General features: G+C 44.2%; 1 protein-coding gene and 1 pseudogene across 4 annotated transcripts in view; both read right to left on the reverse strand.

Annotated features, from left to right (window-relative positions):
• The window catches only part of Cdc14a (cell division cycle 14A), a 155,416-nt gene extending 148,093 nt beyond the window's left edge, over window positions 1–7,323 (reverse strand). Inside the window, exons 1-2 of one of the 4 annotated variants that reach the window (XM_074050900.1) lie at window positions 6,841–7,307; window positions 5,970–6,060 (exon numbers count right to left, since the gene is read on the reverse strand). In XM_074050900.1, coding sequence (XP_073907001.1) covers window positions 5,970–6,060; window positions 6,841–6,889 — 140 coding nt within the window. In that variant the 5' untranslated portion in view covers window positions 6,890–7,307. Of the gene's footprint in view, window positions 1–5,969; window positions 6,061–6,840 lie in introns of those variants that run through there. The other 3 variants (XM_074050898.1, XM_074050896.1, XM_074050899.1) reach the window with 3 other exon arrangements.
• Window positions 7,324–18,648: 11,325 nt separating this feature from the next.
• On the reverse strand, window positions 18,649–18,747 carry LOC141415202 (U6 spliceosomal RNA; annotated as a pseudogene).
• Between the last annotated feature and the right edge of the window lie 2,553 nt (window positions 18,748–21,300).

The following is a 21,300-nucleotide window of genomic DNA, read 5'->3' on the forward strand; positions in this document are numbered from 1 at the left end:
AGGACCATCTTCCTGAGGCTTGAATTTCAGCACTGTCACTCTCTAGCTCAGTGACTTCAGGCAACGCACTTCCTCTCCCCGGGCCTCAGTGCCTCACCTGTAAAGGGGCAATAATTGCACCTGTTCTGAGGACTGAGTTAATGTGTGTGTGAGTTAATGTCTGTAATCCAAATAAAGGCACACACAGTATAAGCTGTCGCTATTGCTCTTGTGACTTCATTATTATTTCAGTGGTGAAATCTGTCCTGAATTCAACCAGATCTCCTCCTCTGTCTACATCACAGCAAGTCATCAGGAGAGCTTAACTAGTAAATGATGAGCCTAAGGCTCTGGAAGGTTTCTTATATGTGGCTGAGTGTGGTGGTGCATGCCTATAATCCTAGCTACTTGAGAGGCGGCAGTTGAGAGTATCTTGGTTCAAGGCCAGCCTGAGCAAAAAGTTCACAAGACCCCATCTCAACCAAATGCTGAGTGTGGTAGCATGTGTCTGTTATCCCAGCTACATGGGGAGGCACAAATAGGAGGACTGTGTTCTAGTCCAGCCTGGGCACAAAGCAAAAACCTCTCTCAAAAATAACCAACACAAAAAGGGCTGGTGGAGTGGCTCAAGTGGTAGAGCACCTTCCTAGCAAGTGTGAGGCCCTGAGTTCAAACCCCAGTACACCAAAAAAAAAGGATTTCAGACATGTGTATAAGTTTGAGTGGCATCCGATCTCCCATTAAATTACCTACTAGCTATATATCAATTTTGAAATAAAAATTGAAAAACCAAAAGGGTTTCATCTCAACTACATCTAACTTACATACTCATCCTCATGAATATTTCTAGGTAGAAGAAATTGTTCTGTAATTCACTCAAAGCTGTCCTATGTTCATATTTTGACTCAAACCTATGCAACAGACAAGATAAAAAAAAGCACTCTTCTGTAAATTATTTATCCAAAAATTCTCGGATGCATTAATATCAGGCTGCTTTAATAAAGTTTAAGTGAAAATTCACCTACTTAAATCTTTCACTGAACTAATTGGTCCTCATTAGAGGCTGCCTGGTCCTTGTTTGGTTTTGTTAGTTTTCTTTAAAGACAGGTTCTTGAGATGTAGCCCAGACTTGAACTGGAGAGCCTCCTGCCTCAGCCTCCCCAGTGCTGGAATCACAGGCATTAAGCTGAGGCAGGTCATTTGTAACATGCTAAAACATGTAGTGAAATGTCTTGGAGTCACTTCAGAAACTGCTGAAAATTCAGCCCAAAGTATAGCCATCAAGACCTATCACCTGCAACTTCATTACCTTTCCCAAGGAGAGAAGAGATGAAAACAGAGATGGCTGAAAGCAAAGACCAATCTATGCCCGATGCTTCACAGCAAGATGGCTTTCCATGTATTACACCCAGTCCTACACCCACCACCAACGAGAAGGGGGGCACACAAAGGTTCTAACAATACACGCTTGACTTTGCTAACTCTTGAGCCAAAAAATGGGTGCCAAGATATTAAGAGTAAGCCTCTAATTTAGATTTACAGGGTCCAATTCCAATACCAAAGAATTAGCCTTTCTGGACAGTTGTGTGTTTTTTATATTTTAATCAAATCCAGGTAAATCTTTGGAAGTCACCATCCTTACGGGGTCATTTTAGTACCACAGAGTGTTAGCCTACATGTGGCTTTAATGCTGACCACCCAAGGATGAAGTAGGATTCTTTATCATCCAAGTTTTATTAAAACTGCTCAGATCTTTATAGGAATAAGATAAGTTCTGTTTAAAAACCAAGCAGGAAAGTCAAACTTTCATTCTAAGCCTCACCTCATGAAGGCATTTAGTTAAATTTTCTCCCTGGCTTCTCAGAGGTTTGCCATTTCAATCCTGGAGCACTATCATCCTTTTGTAACTAAACAAACATCTGAGCAAAACACAGCTGTGCCCAGAGTAAACGCGGCCCAATATTTAAGAGCCCACTTACTAGTTTCTAAGGTGACAATTTAGCCAGAAAGGCAGCGTCTCATCGGAACATTCAACAAATAATTACACAGTCGTAGTGCTGTGTGAGGCCCCATGTGACAATGTGTACAAACACTGCTTCCCTTAGGGACACTCACATTGTGACGTGACAGAGACCTTTCTATCCACAGGACAGAATCCAGACAACCTCATGTCCTTCCAGCTCCTTCGCATCTCTCTCATTGTACCCTTCTTCCAAGAAGTGGACCCCAAGAAATGGATTCCACTGCCTCTGCCTTCTCCCCTCGCCCCTGTCCTGTCCCCTTCCTCCCTCAGTGTTTTCCTACCTCTTTGGCTGCTTATTTCCACCTCCCTCCCTTACTCCTCTCATCCTGGTCCTACCTGAGAAATACACTTCTCTTCTTCCCCAGAAACTACACCATTCTTACCGTTTCCTTGGGACACTCCTAACTTCAAGAACTGCACATTTATGTCATATTCAACAATGATGTGACTTCCTTAAATTTAATGTGACCAGGATGGAATGCTTCATCTTCCCACCAGAGCCAGTTCTTCCACCCAACTTCCTTGTTTCAGATAATGACGCCCCAAGGCTCACTGTGACTTCTTTATCTCTTTTTCCTCAGCACCCCACCAACCCACCACCTGGTCATATGGATTCAGATCCCTTCTGTCCATGTCATTCCTGCCATCTTAATCTAGGCACATTTTCTTCCCCTGAACATCCCAGAATTTCTAAGGGGATTCTTTCCTCCTCCTTCAATCTTAATGATGCTACCATATTAATTTTTTGAGAGAGGGTATACCTCCAAATATATTTTGGGTTTCAAGTATATATTTGGTTTCAAATCCCATCTCTGCTACTTCTTATTTCTGTGCTCGTGGGCAAGTTACCAAGTCTCTTTGTCCCTTCTTCTCATCTCTGTACAAGAGGTGACAATGAGGCCTACTTCATGGAATGACTGTGAAAAGAAATGAACTAATAGCTTCAGAACACCGAGAATATAGCAACTTGAATATACTGAAATGCTCAGGAAATACTGACCACTATTAACAAATCCAGTGACGACACACCTGCCCCGAAACGCTCACGAGAGCCCCATGGAACACCAAGGGAACTGCAGGCCCCTCAGCCTGGCACTCACTCTGTCCTCAACCAACTTCTCAGTTTCATATTCCACATGCCCCCATGTGAGCTGTAAACACACCAGGCAGAGTGCAGAAACACTTAGGACCTGTCCTAAGCCTCCCTCCTCATCTCTGTTGTTCTCTCTCTCTCTCTCTCTCTCTCTCTCTCTCTCACACACACACACACACATACATACACACACACAACCCTGCTTGACAACCTTAACTCCTCCACAAGCCTTTTCTGATCCCCTCCACTAGATGTGCCCCATCTTCCTGTGAACTAGCCCAGGGGTCACGCTTTTCCCAGGGCAGTTTTCTCTCCTGTACCCCTCACTGCAGACCTGTGGTTCACCCTATTGCCTTGATGCTCCTTGAAGGGAACCTGGGCACCCATCGGCATGTCATTCTCTGTAACCACTAGGCACAGGGTAATATGCTGGGGGAACAAAAAGATAGAGTGGCGGGTGATTGGGACCATAGCACTCCTGCAGCATGGTAAGCAAGTTCAAGTTGAGGACAAGCTCTGTCCAGGCTGAGTCTTGACCATTTCAAATGACATTCACGTTCACAAAATGAACCAAGTGGCCCTTCTGGTAAGCGTTTCCTTGCAAGACACCAGAAATACAGTAGAATAAATACACAAGGCATAGAGTTGCTGGGTGCAATGGTGCAATCCCAGCATCAGGAGACAGAGCCATGAGGACCAAGAGTTCAAGGCCAGCCTGGACTCCATAGTGAGACTGTCTCAAAACTAGAAAAAATTTAAAAAGAAAAGCATATAAGTTAAAACTAGCCCTATCCTAAAATGCCAACATTAAAATCACATGCAATTTTTTCCTCGTATGTTCACAGGAGAATCAAAAAGCCATTGTGTGCTATGTTTAGTTGGCTAACTGTAATTTTCTGCTGGGTGTTCCACCTAGCAATCCCAAGAGAAGAGACTCAGATCTCATTAACTGGAGCCTGTTTGATGACACATTAATAACCCCTGCCACCTTAGTAACTACAGACTTTAACATGATGGCATCTACACTGTCCCTGTCCTCAGACTCTCCAGAGGTCCCTAAGTCCTAAACTCACAACCCCAACAATGGAGCAAGCACTCAATAAACAGTGACCTCATCCAGGTACCCAGGATCAGGGAGCAAGCTGTGCATAGCCCCATGCTGCCTAGGAGCCCAGCGGTCATCTGACACCAGGGATCAGGGATTCAGACCTCTTTGCCTCAGCAGGAACAGCAGCAAAAGGCTCTTTCATTCTCACTCTTATTCAGCCACTCAAGCATCAGGAGCACCTTCCTCCTGCACCTCTAAAAGAAACAGTCCTGAAGACATCAGTTTCAAGCATCTCTGTGATGAAGTGACAAAGGTTACTTTCCCTCAAATAAAAGCAAAGTTCCTTGAGGTCCAGAATGCTGACTTTCTGAAGGCCTGGTGGTACCTCCAAACGCTTAAGCAGAACTGTCAATTGATAGCCTTTTAACAGGATAAGGCCTGGGAAGCTTAGGGTTCATTTAACTATGTGCGTTCAACTGCACATTCAGTTAAAATAACAAGAAATTAAAATTAAACTTCTAAGTGAGAGTACAGTAGTCTCCTTGGAAACACCAGCTCTTTTTGTTTTGAAAGAGATGATCCAGTCACTTTTAAATGATTTTTTTTTTTAAATGTGAACAGGACACACCAGTGGCTCACACCTGTAATCCTAGCTACTTAGGAGGCAGAGACCAGGAGGATTGCAGTTCAAAGCCAGCCCAGGGTAAATAGATCTAGAGCCTCTACCTCGAAAAAGCTCAGCACAAAACAGGGCTGGTGGAGTGGCTCAAGTGGCAGGGCACCTGCCTAGCAATTGTGAGGCCCTGAGTTCAAACCCCAGTACCACCAAAAAAAAATTAAAATAATACTTTTAATGTAACTATTATTAATATATATAATATTAATAATAATAAAATGCAATCAGCCAAGTTCTGTTCATCTGCCAGGGTGCACCCAGCTCTAGAATTTGAATTTGGATCTCGTTTATCCCTGCTTCTCTGCCTTTCTCCCTGAGCTTGTAAAAGCAAACCTTCCCGTGCACCAGCCCTTTTCATAAAAGAAAGTCAAGTTGGCCTTCCTTTTCCCTACTATCTGCTGCTTTCCCTGTGGAGATGGGTCTCTCTTCAATTAATGTTTTACTCTTTCTAAAATACTAAAACATCCTACAAGATCAATGGTCTTTCACAGAAAACAGTTCCCTGTTCTCATTATGTACTCTCAAATCCTAATTCCACAGAAGCAAAGAAACCAAAAAAAAGGAAATGAACACTCCTCACTCCTATACCACTTACACAAAGGCAAAAAAAAAAAATAATAATGCCATGAAGTTTGAGGCATTTAAATATCACACAGGCAAAATCTTCCTCCTAGATTGACTTGCATACAGCTCCCTGCAGCTCAGGTGTCCTGCTCTCTGGAAACAGGCTACACAAACAAAACCATCCTGAGCTGCAAGAGAAGCCCTGTGCCCTGTAAAAAACCCCAGCGCCTCTTACAGGGGCACTGCGGTACCCTGTGCGTGCTCCAGAAAAACCTGGCAACTGATTCACCGGCCAATTACAGCATCCGGCAATGACCTGATCCCACTCTGGGAGTATTAGGAACCCACAGTTGCTGTTTGTGGTGGGAGAAGGAAGAACTGACATACATAGAACTCTGAAAGGCTTGAGGTGTACACAGCTTCAAATCCTGCTAATTTTCCCTGCACCTCTCCCCCAAACATTGGTAGTGTGACCCGTCCTGTGGGGGGAAAGCGGATAAAAATGCATAGTGAGGTGCACGGTGGTTCCTCAGCAGAGGGCCAACAAGGTAAATAGTTAAGAAGAAAAAAAAAAATAGAAACTTACTTTTCATAGACCAGCTCCTCATCGACGGAGAAATAGTGAGTATTTACTGTGCTTTTTGGTCTATTCCTTAAAGTAGCAAAATATAATCGATCTGAAACACAAGTTTAAAAGATAGAAGAAAATATATGAGAAGTAGTAGAGAAGCGGGGTGCAGTGCACTGTCAAAACACGAAGGAGCAAAAATAACATCTGTGACCCACAATTTAAAGTCCCCACAACACGTGGGATTGATTCTTGGAGAAATCTGATCTCCCGAGAAAGCCACAGGGACCCAAGAGCACAAGAGTTCAGAGAAGGGGAGATCGGAGGACCTGGCTGAGGGACCGGGGTGGGGAGTTGGACACAGCGCCCCGACTCCCCTGTTTGGGGCGGGTGGCTGTGGTCAGGAGCTGGAGCGCCCACAAAAGTCCACATGCAACTTTGGTTCCTAGTTCCCCGGACCTCGGCAGCTGCGGAAGGGGAAGAGCGAGGCGATGGCCCCCTGCGGCTTCGAGCCTTCACCCAGAGGAAAAACAGGAGGGGTGTGGGTGCGGAAGGGGTGGGGGGATCCCCCAAACCGAGGCCAGCCCGGGTAGGGGAAATGTGATCGAAAGGAGAGACCGGACAGGATCCCCACGAGCTGCAGAGTGGAGGAGCCCGGGCACCAGCCCAGGCTGTCCCATTCCTGGGGACACCAGACAGAGAAGCCGGAAGCCAGGGGTCCTGGGGGACACAGACAGGAGAGTGGGCGAGAGGGCAGGGCGCACGCGGCCGCTGCAGGACACGGGGGACCCGGAGGAAGAAGCCAGGGCAGGACTGGGGACAAAGGGACCCGAAGTGAAGAGTTGGGGACGTGGGAGGGTGGAGGGACAGCGGGGCGGCCGCTCCTCACCTTTCATGAACTCGCAAGCCCCGATTAGCTCCCCTGTCTCCGCTGCCATCTTAAGCGCGATGCGCACGGGGGACGGCTGGGTCGTGGCCAGCTGAGCTCACCCGCCCCCGGGGGCTTCCCCACTGCCCAGGAGCCGGGCAGCTCGCAGTCCCCAACACGGAGTCCGCCCGAGGGCGAGCGCGAGGGCGACAGGAGGCGGCGGAGGCGGCTGCAGGTCAGCGCGCCGGGCGCCCCGGGGACATTCCGTGGGGACTCCGAGCCCGCTGCGCGCGGGGCGCACACGCCCCGGGCTGTGGCCGCGCGGCCGCGGACCCCGCGACTGCAGGGAGGCGCAGAGCAGCTCTCTCGGCCGGGCGAAGTCGTTCCCCGGCGCCCACAGCGACCATGGAGGACACGCCGGGCCCCGAGCGCGCCCGTGGCGACTGGCGCGGCCGCGGGCAGGACTCCGGTGCCCGCCGGTGCAGCAGCGGCGCCGCCCCTCGCTCGCCACCTCCGCTCGGCAGCGACTCTTCCTCCTCGGCCACCGCCCCGCGGTCCGCCCCCAGACCGGCCTCCCGCCCGCCCTCGGCCCCTCCACGCTCACCGCTCCGCGGCCATCCCTTAAAGGGACAGCCCGCGCCTTCCCGCAGCGCCCGGGGTTACCAGGCGCCCCGCGGTCACTAAGAGCCCGTTGCTAAGGCTTTGTTGCGGTTCACCAATTGCTGTGCAGGAAACGCAGCGGGCCGGGCGGGGCCTCGGCGCCGGAAACTTATGAATGAAACCGAGGGGTCCCGGTGGCTGTCGCCGAGGACGCGCGGCCCCCTGTGCCTTTGTGCACCCGCGAAGCCCTCTCCCACTTCAGAATTCGCTCTCTCGCTCCCCCTTTCTTCTCTCTCCCCTCTCTCTGTCCTCTTCTCTCTCCCTCCCTCTCTCTCCTTCTCTCCTCTCGTCTCCTCTCTCTCTCTCGCTCGCTCTCTCGCTCGCTCTCTCCCCCCCTTTCTTCTCTCTCCTCTCTGTCCTCTTCTCCCTCCCTCTCCTCTCCTCTGTCCTCCTCTCTTTCTCTCTCTCTCTCTCTCCCTTTCTTCTCTCCCCTCTCTCTCTCTCCTCCCTCTCCTCTCCTCTCTGTTCTCCTGTCCTCCTCTCTCGCTCTCTCCCTCTCCCCCCCCCACTTCTCCGTATTCTTCTAAACTCTCCTTGCGCCGTGCGCACACCTGCGCACACACACTAAAAACCCCTTGGCTCTGCTCCATGCCCTGCCTTACCTCTAGCTAACCTTTCAACCATCACTGAGAGCTCTGCATCTCATTTATTTGTTCATTTCTCTATTTTGGCGGTAGTGGGATTTGAACTCAGGGCCTCCCGCTTGCTGGGCAGGCTCTGCCACTGAGCCCCGCCCTCGGCCCTTCCTAACACAACGTGGAAGAAGCGCTAGCTAGGACAGGACCCAGCGTAACTTGCGCTTTGCTCTCACGTAAAACCACTGTCCGGTCGGGTTCTCCGCGTCCTCTCCTTTGGGCCGCCACCGTGAGCGCAAAGCCATCACAAATGGCTCGTGTTTAATGTTGCTCTGATCTGGAAAGGGGCGACACGGGACAACCGGGCCAGCCTGGGACGGAGGAGGGAAAGTGCCACTTGTGCGCAAGGAGAGCGATCACAGAAGATTTTCTTTCGGTAACCCCAGCCGCAGCGCTGTAGGGGGCGGTGAGCGCTGTCCTCCAGCCTGCCCTTGACTTTTCTGCAAGGCTCCGGGTGGGGTTGGAACAACTCGGTCTCCAGGACGCGCCTAATTAGTGTGCAGTCCTCTGCATACGAAAATGGCGCTAGAGACCCGCTGTCAGAAGAGCATGCGCTCTGAGCGTGCCTCCAGAGACAGGGATTGGTGCCAGCAGCGCTTGTTTACATCTGGGGAGAGAGGGGGCGCATCGGCAAGAGCCCGGGACACTGCTCAGCGCGCTGTCTCACTGTTCCTAGACCAGGACACAGCTTTGACGCTCTCCAGAACGCCCAACAGCCACAAAACTATACGCAAACATGACTTTGATGTTCAGAAAACGATTCATCTCGGTAATTCTAACCAAACCTGTCCTTGTAAGATGCTTAAAAACAGCCCTACCCCAACAGCCAAATCTGAGCTCCTAACCCAGATACGTACATATTGAAAACTGCAACAAGCACAAAAGAGTTCCTCCTAGCAGCTCCTTGTTCTTCCAGAGAGGAAAAAAATCTCAAAAACGTTTTTAAAATTGTAAAAACTCTGAAAAGTGTTGAGTGGGGTTGACTTCTGTTGAGGTCCATCTGGGCTTTTAAGGCTGTAGAGGTAAGAACAAAGCATCTGTGTTGTCCACAAAGTTAAGTTGAATTTTGCCTTTTATTCTCCCAAATCTTGCTGGCAACGATCATGTTAGCCAATTCAAATTATTTTATTGAAAAATTTATACTTGAAAGATACAAAGACTATGACTCAAGCAACTAAAAATTTGTCTAAAAAAGCTAAGTCAATCCAATGAGGGCAACTAAAGTTGCTGATTTAAAATTCTTATAGAATCTAAACTCAAATGCTCTAAGAATTTTTCATCTGAGTATTATATTGGAAAAAAAGGAAAATAGAAATAGCTTTAAAAACAGAAGTCACATTTCTCATTCACATTTCGTAAAGTAAATAGTCTCAGGAAAAAAGCACTCCAAATCTTTCAGAGAAGCCAGATTGAATTGAATATCCTCCTGTCATTTCCTAAAATGAATTTACAAAATTCATTTCTCCTGCTTAGAAATTGTGGCCATATGAGTAATGAATTGTGACCTGACAAAGAGAAGTTCTTAAAATAGTAAAAATGAAGATAAGTTATGATGAAATTCTTAAATATAGCGCAACACCATACTGTATTTTTTAAATGTTACACTGAAGGAAAATGAAAGTCAGTGTAATAGGATCTCTGTAAACCCAGCATAATGGACGTGCTTGGGGGCCAGGGGCATGGTGGCTCAAGAGGTAGAGCACCTACCTAGCAAGCAGGAGGCCCTGAGTTCAAACCCCAGCACTGCCCCACCACACCCCCCCAAAAAACTAGGAGAATTCTGTAAGAAAAATGTGAACCAAATAGTGCTCACACAGATGTCAAGGTTCTAATGAGATCATAAAACACATTATTCTCTCAATTAACATGAGGTCAAAGTTCCTGGTGGCTGTGGCTTCATAATAAAGGCATTTTTTACAGTCTGTGAAGGACACTGGCACAAACTGCTCTCCAATTTAAGACAAATATAAGGAATTGACTTGCATTTTAAGCAACAATAAAGAAAGGCATGTCATACATAAAGGAAACACAGAGAAATTTAAATTAACTGGAGAAAAGGAAGGTATGGTGACATGCACAGATTTAGCAGGTAAATACAGAAAATGTCTTAAGCTTGGAATCTGCACTTAAGTTTAACTCTGCAACCACCATGGTTTGCGTACTGCCTCGGATTCCAGCACCCTCTGCTCACCAACATACAGAGCTAGAAAACACTGCTGGAGGCAGTTCCAAGTCCCAGAAACACTCTGTTCTAAAATCCTCCCTTGAGGCCACACTGAAGAACCCTAGTCACTCTGACTCTTCTTTTGATCACCCCTTTTTGGAAATCCCCAGATCAAAATCTTCATGTTCTTCAATCTTTGCTCTTTTTTTTTTTTTTCTTTTTTGGGTGGTACAGGGGTTTGAACTCAGGGCCTCCCAGTTGCTAGGCAGGTGCTCCACCACTCGAGCCACTTACCAGCTCTTTCAACCTTTTCTTACAGGGCTTCAAGTCTCCTCACTTTCCCACCCAAACTCTTACTGATTTGGTCAGATTCTCATAAAGTGTGTCTCAGAATGGAATGCAAGATAGTAGTGACCTGGTGTGACCAGTTCTGAGATCAGAAAAAAAAACACTCATTAGAGCAAAAGCAACAAAAGACATAAAAGAACTAAGTTTTATCATTTATCTGCAAGTTAAAAATATTCTCCTAGCTCTTCCAATGTGGTGCTAGCAGGCAGGGTCCCTTCTTCACTTCCTAGGGCACTAGAGTGGGAAGAGATTACCACTCTTATCTCAGGCCTAACGTCCTTCCCATCCCATTTGTTCAAGTGTTCATGATCCCAGTGGACTATTCATAGAATAGAGGCTGTGTATCTACTATCCCTCATTTGTATTGTTTCTTGAAAGTTTTTAACAAGATGGTAAAAACTTAAGATTGTGATTTGATTTCTCTCCCTCAGCCCCATACCTCCATCCTGGATCTTTAAATAAGAGATCTGTTCCCCCATCCTCCCCAGTGGGCAGTTATACCTTCTTTTTTTCTTACTTGCCATGTGAAATTTTAGAAAGGAAAGTGTTACATAACCGCAAGGAAGACATAAAACTATCTTAGTTTATTTAGTTGATCCCCTTTCTTAGTTCCTAATAGTCTGACACTTGTTGCCATGTTTTATTTAACCTTTAATATATTTTAATTAAAAAAAGAAAAAAAACCAAAAAATATATATATATATATTCTCCTGTTGGACAAGGGCAAAGAAAAAATGAACACAGGAGAGTCAACTGTCTGACAGCTGTAAGACTTAATGTATTCTGTTCTTTTAAAATGATTGTCACTTCTCCTTAGACTGTATCAGTGTTCAGTCAGGAATGATGGTAAGTTATCGAAGCAAGTAAAAGAAAATGTAGAATCTATGTTGAATTCTTTCTAGAAATAACTTCAGATTAAGTATGAAACAAGAGCCAGGTGCCAGTGGCTCATGCCTGTAATCCTAGCTACTCAGGAAGCAGAGAACAGGAGGATCACAGTTCGAAGCCAGCCTGGGCAAGTAGTTTGCTAGACCCTATCTTGAAAAATCCCATCACAAAAAAATAAATAAATAAAAAGGCTGGTAGAGTGTTCAAGGTGAAGGCCCTGAGTTCAAGCTCCAGCACCGCAAATAAAGTATGAAACTCACACTACTAAGTAATCTTAAATTCAGTGTGATTGAATTGTTCAAATAGTTTAATAATTCCCTATCTGATTTATATTTTACTAAAATGCATATACAGTGCCGGGCTGTAGCTCAGGGCTTGAGTACTTGCCTCGAATTCACAAGACCTTGGGTTCAATCCCCAGCTAAGTCTATCTGCGATATATCTATATATATAATATAGATATATTGATATATCTATATACAAAATATATATATAGTATATATAGCATATCTATATATAAAATATATTTAAAATATACCCCAAAAGTTATTACAATAAGACCAGGAATATATAGATAATGTTGCTTATAAAATAGCTGTCCACACATGCTAAGACCTTGGCCTAACAGCAATATTCTTCCCATTAAAGAATTCCAAACACAACTTGTGTATGAAAATGGAAAAATGAGACCTACTGAAACCACTCTACGAGTGGGGAAAGAGGATGAAGAATGCTGAAGGGGGTGAATTTAACTAAGATATATTGTAAGCACTTTTGTAAATGTCACAATGTACCCCCAGTACAATAATAATATAATAAAAAAAGAATTCCAAACATAGCAATATTCTGCCTGTTTAAGAATTCCAAACCTAACCCCACACCGGTGACACACGCCTGTATTCCTACTTACTCAGAAGGCTGAAATTGGGAGGATCTAGGTTAAAGGCCAGCCTGGGCAAATAGTTCTAAAGACCCCATTTCCAAAATAACCGGAACAAAATGGACTGGAGGTGTGGCTCAAGTGGTAGAGCACCTTCTTTACAATCACAAAGCCTTGAGTTCAAACCCCAGTTCCACCAAAAAAAATCCAAACTGAAATCAGGAAGAAGGAACCCAGAGGATAGCTAGTTCCAGTTTCCAGATGGACTCCATGGCACCCAAGGGATTTAGCCAGACCTGTGAAGGGTGAGGGGTGAATGCTTGGGGCATCTATAAAATATTTCATATGTAAAAGACTATGTAGCAAAATAGAAGGAAAAAAAAAAAAAGAAACTGAGGTCCTCAGTGGGTAACTGATTTTTCTAAAGTCATGTAACTGGTTGGTGGTAGAAATAGGAAATTCATTATTTGCTCTAATATCAACAATCTTTTCTTCTATTATTGTTAACAGCATAAATTACATTGTTTAGCTGTCCTTGCTTGGCTTCATTAGAAACTTGGATTGTCTTTGCCCTGTGACTTGTGACTAGCATCCTAGCACTCTAGAGAATATGGTTTAATGAATAGTAACTAACAAGATAATCCGTCGTCATCTAAGTCAGCCGAATGGTGCAGGTTTAGAAGGAAAAAGGAAGGAAGATCCATGGCCAGGTCAATACATTTAGTCATAACTAATTTGTTGGCCATTTTGCTTCATTTTTCAATAGGCTAATAACAATACATTTTTTCCAGTTTCATAGAATTTATCCATCTACGTTTATTTGTCATTCCAACTCTTTTTACAGAATAACTAAATGAGCTTTTCCTCCAAAGATATATAAAATAAAATAATATCCACTACAGAGTTCCTTACCCATCAGCACTCCTAGGGCAGCAATGACCCCTCCCACCGCCACCAGTGCTCAGTGTCATGAGTGAGCTACACAGTATTGTCTCGAGTTCTGAATTTCACGCCCAAGTGTGCATTTGATACACGTGTCTACCGTACTCTTCATATTTCCATCAGGGCAATAATAATGGTTAAGTTTTATTGCAATTTATATCTTAGTTTTCACATCACTTGCCTACAAGGTGGGTACTGTTAGCCCCGTCTTAAACATGAGGAAAGTGATACAAACCATAGCCTCAATAAACATTTGATGAATAAAAATCAGAAATTAAAATGTTGTGAGATGAATTTATGTCTGGACACGTAAGTCATTTCATTTTTGGTAGAGGAGTGGAAAAAATGCTGAAATCCTAAGCAGAAACCTGAGTTTCAGGCTTGGCTCTCCCACTAACTGTATGCATTATTTTGAACTCAGTAACCTGTAATATTAAACAAGGTTTAGAAGAATTTCTAACTCACAGAAATAAATCAAATCGAATAACAGCTGTATGTCATGATGCTAGAATGAATATAGAAATATTTGTTATTAATGTTATAGATTAAGAAACATAAACCTAGTTCCAAAGTCTAATTTTCACAAGCCTCAAGTGATGACATCTATTTGGGTCTAAGTAATTGTTATTGAATTCATCCCTACCTAACAAGGTCAGTGAAATACACACTAGCAAGTTCTTTTTGTCAACTGGAAGCAACTGCACATGGTACAAGGGAATGCTATCTTTCACTTCTGATTGTCTCTGTCCATAATATCTGTTTCTAGAGCATGATCTGGGCCAAACCCCATTTGAGTGTCTTCACTGGATTCCTAACCTGACCTGGCTTGCCTTCTTTCAATAGTTCTATTCCAGAAGCCTGGGACACAAATGATGTTCCCTGTGGTTTCTATGGTGACCCTTCATGTACCTTTTTTGCAACACTATACTTTCTGATACCTTGGTCCTGTATGGAAACTCCAGGAGAAAATGCTATTTCCAATAAACACAGCAGATCTTCATTTTCTACTTTTCTAATAAAAATACTATATTACTATTGAACAGATTCCTGGTAGTTGCTGCTGTTGTTAATAACACCTATAATTGTACCAATTCAAATGGAAGAAAATAAACACTTTAAAACTTCAATACCTTCCCATGTGAGGACTCCATGTTATTCTTCAAATTACATCTGAAGTATAATTTGTATTGGAATTGGTGCCAGTGGAGGGGGAGGATATAAGGAAAGGGTGCAGGAGGGTGAATATGGTAGAAATATAATGCACTCATGTATGAAAATGGAAAAGTAAGACCTGTTGAAACCATTCCAAGAGCAGGGGGAGGAGGATCAAGGAGAATGATGGGGGGGTGAATTTAACTAGGATATATTGTAAGCACTTTTATAAATGTCACAATGTTCCCCCAGTACAACAATAATATGATAAAAAATTTTTAAAGAAAAAATAAAGTATACTTTGTATTTGTTAATGTAGAATAACAGTGATTTGACTAATGTAACACATACAAGCAAACACATTACTCATATTTTAGGTAAAATATTTCTCTTCATTTCTGTTCTGTTTGGCATAACATCAGTGCATATTTTCTTTCTTCCTCTTTTTTTTTATTATAGTAACTGTATAAAGAGATTTCATTGTGGCATTTCTATTTATACATAGAATGGACTTTGATCAAATTCACCTCCTGAATTACTCTTTCCTATCCTCCCTCCCCCTCCTTCTTTAAACAATTTTAGTGTGCTTCATTATTATATTTTCATACATGCATATGAAATACTTTGATGGAATCAGTCTAGGTGTTCATCAACTGCTGGATGGACTAAAAATGTGGTATGTATACATTTTCTTTATATGTACGAATTCAATCAGCAAATATTTACTGTCTACTGTGTACCTGGGATTGTGCTAGGTGCTGGTATTGCACTGGAGAACAAGGCAGAACTCCTGTTCTTGAGGAATTTACCTTCTGGGAAGAGCTGTAGATGATAAGCACTCAGGCCGCACAAGTGAGAGACAGGATAGGATGGTGTTAGTGCAGAGCTCTAGGAAGCCTTTGGGAGGCGCAGTATACTGTGGGGGGAAGGAGAGTCCCCCATCCTTGTATAGACTTCAAGGTTGGACAGGGGTGAGCCAGTGGGCATAGCCAGACTGCTGAGTGAGCAAGGGGAGGAGGAAGGAGGAAGACATAAGAAGTCCCAGCAGTAGAAAGGCTAGCTCAAGGTCCACTTCAGAGTCACTGGCCCCAGCCTGTGGTAAAAGTACAAGGAGAGGAATAAGGATCTTAGTAAGTTAGGTCAAAAATGTGGACTTTATCCAGAGGACAATGGGCACCACCATGAAATGTATTAAACAAGGAGAACTCATCAGGTGGGAATTTAAAGCCTGCCAGCATCTGCAGGACTGGAGGTGTGGCTCAAGCAGTAGAGCACCTGCTTTGCAAGTATGAAATCCTGAGTTCAAACCCCAGTCCCACCAAAAAAAAAAAAAAGAAAGAAAGAAAGAAAAAGAAGTCTGCAAAGTAGTCAAACTCATTGCAAATCAATTGGAAGGCAGTGCATTAATCCCCAAGACGCAGAGTTACAGCAGGAGTATAGGCTAAGGCCCGAGCAGTAGGACTTTTGACTTTCTTTTTACCTACCTCTAGCCATTAAAAAGGCAAAGGAGAACTTGGACAGCTTTTTGCAGTACATAATTAAGGGCATAACAGGAAGTCATCAGAGATGTCTGAACTTGAATTTGCATACATGGGAGATAAATATGGCTAAAATAATATATGTTTCTTCTAGATTGTGACTATTTTTAGTAAACAACCTTAAGTAAGGTTCAAGTGGTAGTGCACTTGCCTCGAGGCTCTGATTTCGATCCCCAGTATTGAAAAATAAAGACCCTAAGCAAATAGAATGTATAAGAATCATACTTTACTAAAATAGTTTAACAAAAGTAATTTGGAATGCACAAGAACTCGATTTCAGAAACCCTTGTATAAAAATCTTTTAGCAAGAATGAACTGAATGAATGATATGATTACTGAGCTTCTAAAAGGGCAAGCCAATTGTCCTTAAAGTCTGGAAGGGGGAGAAGCAGGTCATATTGCATGGCCTGTGCCCTCGAGTCCCCAGAAGAGCAGGCAGTCCCAGCTTCCCATCTTCTCTAAGACAGAAGACATTCTGCAGTGTGCAGACACAATTCTTATATAACATGCACTATCTGTTATGGTGAAATCTTTCTCAGTCCATAGTTGGCCTAGCCGGGTTGTCCATTCCTCTGAAGGTGATTTTAGGTCTTGCAGCATCATTATTTTTCTTGCAGTGTTGGGGATTGAACCCAGGGCCTCAAGAACCCTGGGTGAGCACTTTACCACCGAGCTATATCCCTGCTACCCTTGAAGCGTCGTTACCCCAACTACTGCCAACTTACCTGCTACAATCACAGACACACAAAGCCTGACAAGAAGACCTCTGATTTACCAAGGTGACTCAACCCTGTCCTACCTCTCCAACTCTTCTCCAGAATTCTCCAGGTCCGTGCACAGTACTACCATTTATGCAGTTGCTTAACATAACTCGAAATTAGCAGTCATCTTTAATTTATTCCCCACAGTCAGTCACTCCCCATGCCTGTTCTGCCTTCATTATGTGCCCTGCAACCTTCTGTGTTTGTCTCCAGGGCAAATGCCATTCCTTCCCCTAGATCTTTGTGTCAGCACTTCCCTTCACAATTCCATGAAGTTATCTGTGTGTCTACCACCCACAGTTGGTCTTAGAACAGGGTCATTGTCAGGACCGCCTACCCCCCGGCCTTGCCTCCCTCATAGTTTCCTGGCTCAGAATGATGAGGCCTTGTGAATCCAAGCTAGGATGCTTGGCCAGAACATAGCTTGCGTGGTTAGGCAAGCAAAGTGGAGTTCCAGTTAGAAACAAGACAGGAGCCAGATTGTGAATGGCCTTATAGGCTGCTGAAAAGAATTTGGCTCCCAGCTGGGCACTGGTGGCTCATGCCTGTAATCCTAGCTACTTGGGAGGTGGACATCAGGATAATGGTTCCAAGCCAGCTGGTCAAAACGTTTGCAAGACCACATCCCAACAGAAAGAGCTGGGCATGGTGGTATGTGCCTGTCATCATCCCAGAGACAATGCAAATGCAAATAGGAGGACCACAGTTCTGGCCAGCCTGGGCAAAAAGGAAAACCCTATCCAAAATAACCAGAGCAAAAAGGTTATGTGTGTGGCTCAAGCAACACAGTTCCTGAAGCCCTGAGTTCAAAACCCAGTACCACACACACAAAAAAAATCAGTCTTCATCCTTCAGCAACAGGAGTCACAAAAAGTTTGAAAAGAAGAGTGGTCACAACTAAATGGCCAGTTTCTAGTGGAGCCCATGGAAACCAATGAAGCCCTCCCTGAGCCTGCCCAAGTGTCTGACAGGCGACTTTTGACACCAAAGGGCAAAAACTCCACCCTCAGTCAAACTAATGCCGCCATTTTGTGAACTTATGTCCTATGAACAGCCATGATGTTTGACAATCACTGTCCTCACTTCCAGACACCTTTCCCTCAGGATGCCCTGCTTCTTTATCCCGTTCGCTCTGGCTGGCCTGGAATCATGATCCTCCCAAATCTCAGCCTCCCATGCAGCTGAGATGACAGGCGGGGGCCACCAGTTAGAAAGAGGTACTCTTCCTTTTTAAAATAGTTTTATTAATATATAATAGTAGTATAGGAGTATATATTGTGATTTTGCATATGTGCTTACAATAAATCTGTTAGATTTACCCCCTCCATCGTTCCCCTTCCCACCCTTCTTAGAATGATTTCAACAGTTTTCATTCTTCTATTTTCATATATGGATACGAAATACACCCACCGTAGTCATCTTCATTCCCCTTACCTTGTGCTCGTCCCTTTCCACTGGTACCCACTCCTGGAAAAGACTTATTTTCCCTCCTGCCCTTCTTTTTTTTTATTAAGTGTATATTGATAGTCCAAGGGAGTTTCATCTTGGTACTTCAGGTCTGTATTTATCATGCTTTGATCAAATGAACCCCCCTACAATCACTTACTCATTCTCTATCATCATGCACCCCTAATATGAAACAGCTCACAGTACACTGCGTTATATTCTATTCAGATGTAGATGGGCTGTTTTTATATTTTTCATTCTCTAACATTTTCTCTCTCTCCCACCTCCTATAGCCCCCTCAGACAGGCTCACTAGCACAATTTTTTTCTCTCTCTCACGATATATGTATATATATATATGATCATATATGTTTCTACATACATTTAACTTATAGATCTAGCTTCCACATATGAGGGAAAATATGAAATGCTTCACAAATTTGCGTGTCCTCCTTGCCACACTAATCTTCTCTGTATCATTCCAATTTTAGAATACATGCTGCTGAAGCAAGCACAGAAAGAAGTACTCTTGAAACAGAATGACAAGAAGCTCCAGACAGGTTTTCTTTTCTCAAAAGACACCAAAACCAAGACATTGAAGCAGTGAGGTGATAAAATAATCAGGGCTTTCCTCCTGGTGCAAGATTCTCAGATTATTTTAGACTTGTAATATTTTCAGGTTCTGCAGGAGTAGAGAGAAGGGAAGATGTCTTAAGTATACTAAAAGGGGCTGTCCAGTGTTCTTTATACTTCTAAAGAAGCCTCATGATTTAATCAGGACTGAGCATACTGCAATGAGAAAAATCAGTCTCAAGAAGAGGTGAGTTGGGCTGGGATGTAGCTCGGTGGTACAGCTTGCCTAGCATGCGTGAGGCCCTGGGTTCGATCCCAGCACCAAAAAAGAAAAGACAAAAAAAAAAAAAAAAGAAGAGGTGAGTAACTGCTCTCACCCTAGAATAATCTGTCTACCTCACAGATTCTTGGCTCAATAGTTAGCATTCATAAAGAACTTACCAGCCCTAAGCATTACTGTCTAATTAATCATTTTCCAAACTTTCCATGATTAGATATCGCAGATTGCAAAATGAATACGCATGGCGTGAAATCAAACTTTTGCTCATCTCTGTGTGTGATGCCTTCAAAATGCAGAAAACATATGTTTAAAAGAACTTAGGTTTGGGTATCTTTAAAAGAATTTCTCCTCACAGCCCTTATAACAACTGTGTAGGGGTTTCCCACACCAAGCAATTCTCCAATTCTCTGCCAGCATTAACTGGGTGTCCAAAAATTCAGTTCCATCCTGACACTACCGAACTGGAATTATCATCAGACCCACGGGTCAAGGGCTCAGTAGCATGGCTGATGTATTTAGATACTAGCTGCAAGTCGTAGGGTGCCACCTGCACTTCTGAGCAACCAGTTATAATCAGGGGTTCTTATAACCTCCTCCTCATGTTCAGTAACAGGACTCAGGAAAACACTTATTTGTCATTTACAGTTTACTCTAAAGGACACAAGTCAGGAACAGCTGAATAGAGGAGAAGAATGAGGAAAGGTATGGAGCAGGGAGCACAGAGTCCCCAAGCCCTCTCTGGGCACATCACCTGCCCACACCTCCATGTGTTCACCGATTGTTTAGGGATATTTATGGAGGTTCCATTCTGTAGACATGGCTGACAAATCAGTGGACATTGATGACTGAACTCGATCTCTAGCCCTCTGCTCTCCCCAGAGGTCCAGGGGTGGGGATGAAAGTTTCACATGCTTGGTTCCTCAAGCATCCAGTCACCATCGTGCAGCTATCTCAAGGTCATGTAGAGCCACCCTAGTGGCATAAACTCAGGTATGCCACAGAATAGCAAAAGATGCTCCTGCTGCCCCGAGCTAGCACTCAGGAAATTCTAAGTGTTTTAGAAGCTCCGTGTCAGGAGCCACCAGCTGCAGAAGCACACACAATACACAACCAACCAAAGGGCAAAGGAGATGTGATATTGATCTCCCAATGCCCATTGGCCACGGGCTGAGGGCTACTCCCAATGTTGTTTTAAGCTCCTGGCACTTCCCTTTGGTGCATGCATGTAAAATTTTTTAAAAAAACAATTCCATCAGCCACAGAGATGCAGTCATTGACAAATGGAAATCTTAGAAACCAGAGTGTACCATGCATAATGTTGGGGATAACAGAGAAACAAAAATGACAAGTGCCTTTGGATTTGTCAAATAAAACATTGTTTCTTTGCACTTTTCATGGCAAAATCCTTCAAACTTTTCTATCTTCCCTGTCTCCAGTTCTTCTCAACTCATACTTTCTCTCTCTCTCTCTTTCTCTCTCTCTATCTCTATCTCTCTCTCTCTCTCTGCTCGTGTGTGTATGTATATGTCTCCCCCCCCATACACACACACACACACACACACACACTCTACCAGCCCAGCAAGCCAAGCCTCCAGCTTATTCTCTCCCAACCACACTCCATTCACACTTCCAAGGCTAGTCTTGTTGAGGTCACTGGTGACCCCATGGTGCTAAATTCAAACATCAATTCTCAGTCTTCATTTTGCTTCACTGATTAGTAGCATTTAGCCCCATGTTTGCTTGCTTCCCTTCCTCCTCTTCCCATGGCTTTCTTCACTTGGCTTCCATAACACCAGATGTCCTGGTTCGGTTCTCTCGTGGACTCCTGTTTTCAGACTCTGTTCCTTCTCATTACTTTTTAAATTGGAGTAATCCAGAGCTCAGAGCTTAAAACTTCTCTTGTATCTCAGCTACTCCCTTTCTGGTCTTTTAACTATGGTCTACATGGTGACTTGCACATGTTTATCTTCAACCCCTTCACTGTTTTGCTGACTTATGCATGCAGCCTGACACTGGACATTGTCACTTGGGTATCTCGAAGGTATCTCAAAAAACTCCTGATTTTCCCCCCAAACTTTCTCCTTATTCAACCTTCCTCATTGCAGTTGATGATAACTCTACCTTCCCATTGGTTTAGGCCAAAAACTTTGTACTGATCTTAACCAACCCCCCATGTCACATGCCACACCTAATCTATGACACACCCTTTCCCCTC

This window comes from Castor canadensis, chromosome 12, assembly GCF_047511655.1.
Source record: "Castor canadensis chromosome 12, mCasCan1.hap1v2, whole genome shotgun sequence".
Lineage (NCBI taxonomy): Eukaryota > Metazoa > Chordata > Mammalia > Rodentia > Castoridae > Castor > Castor canadensis.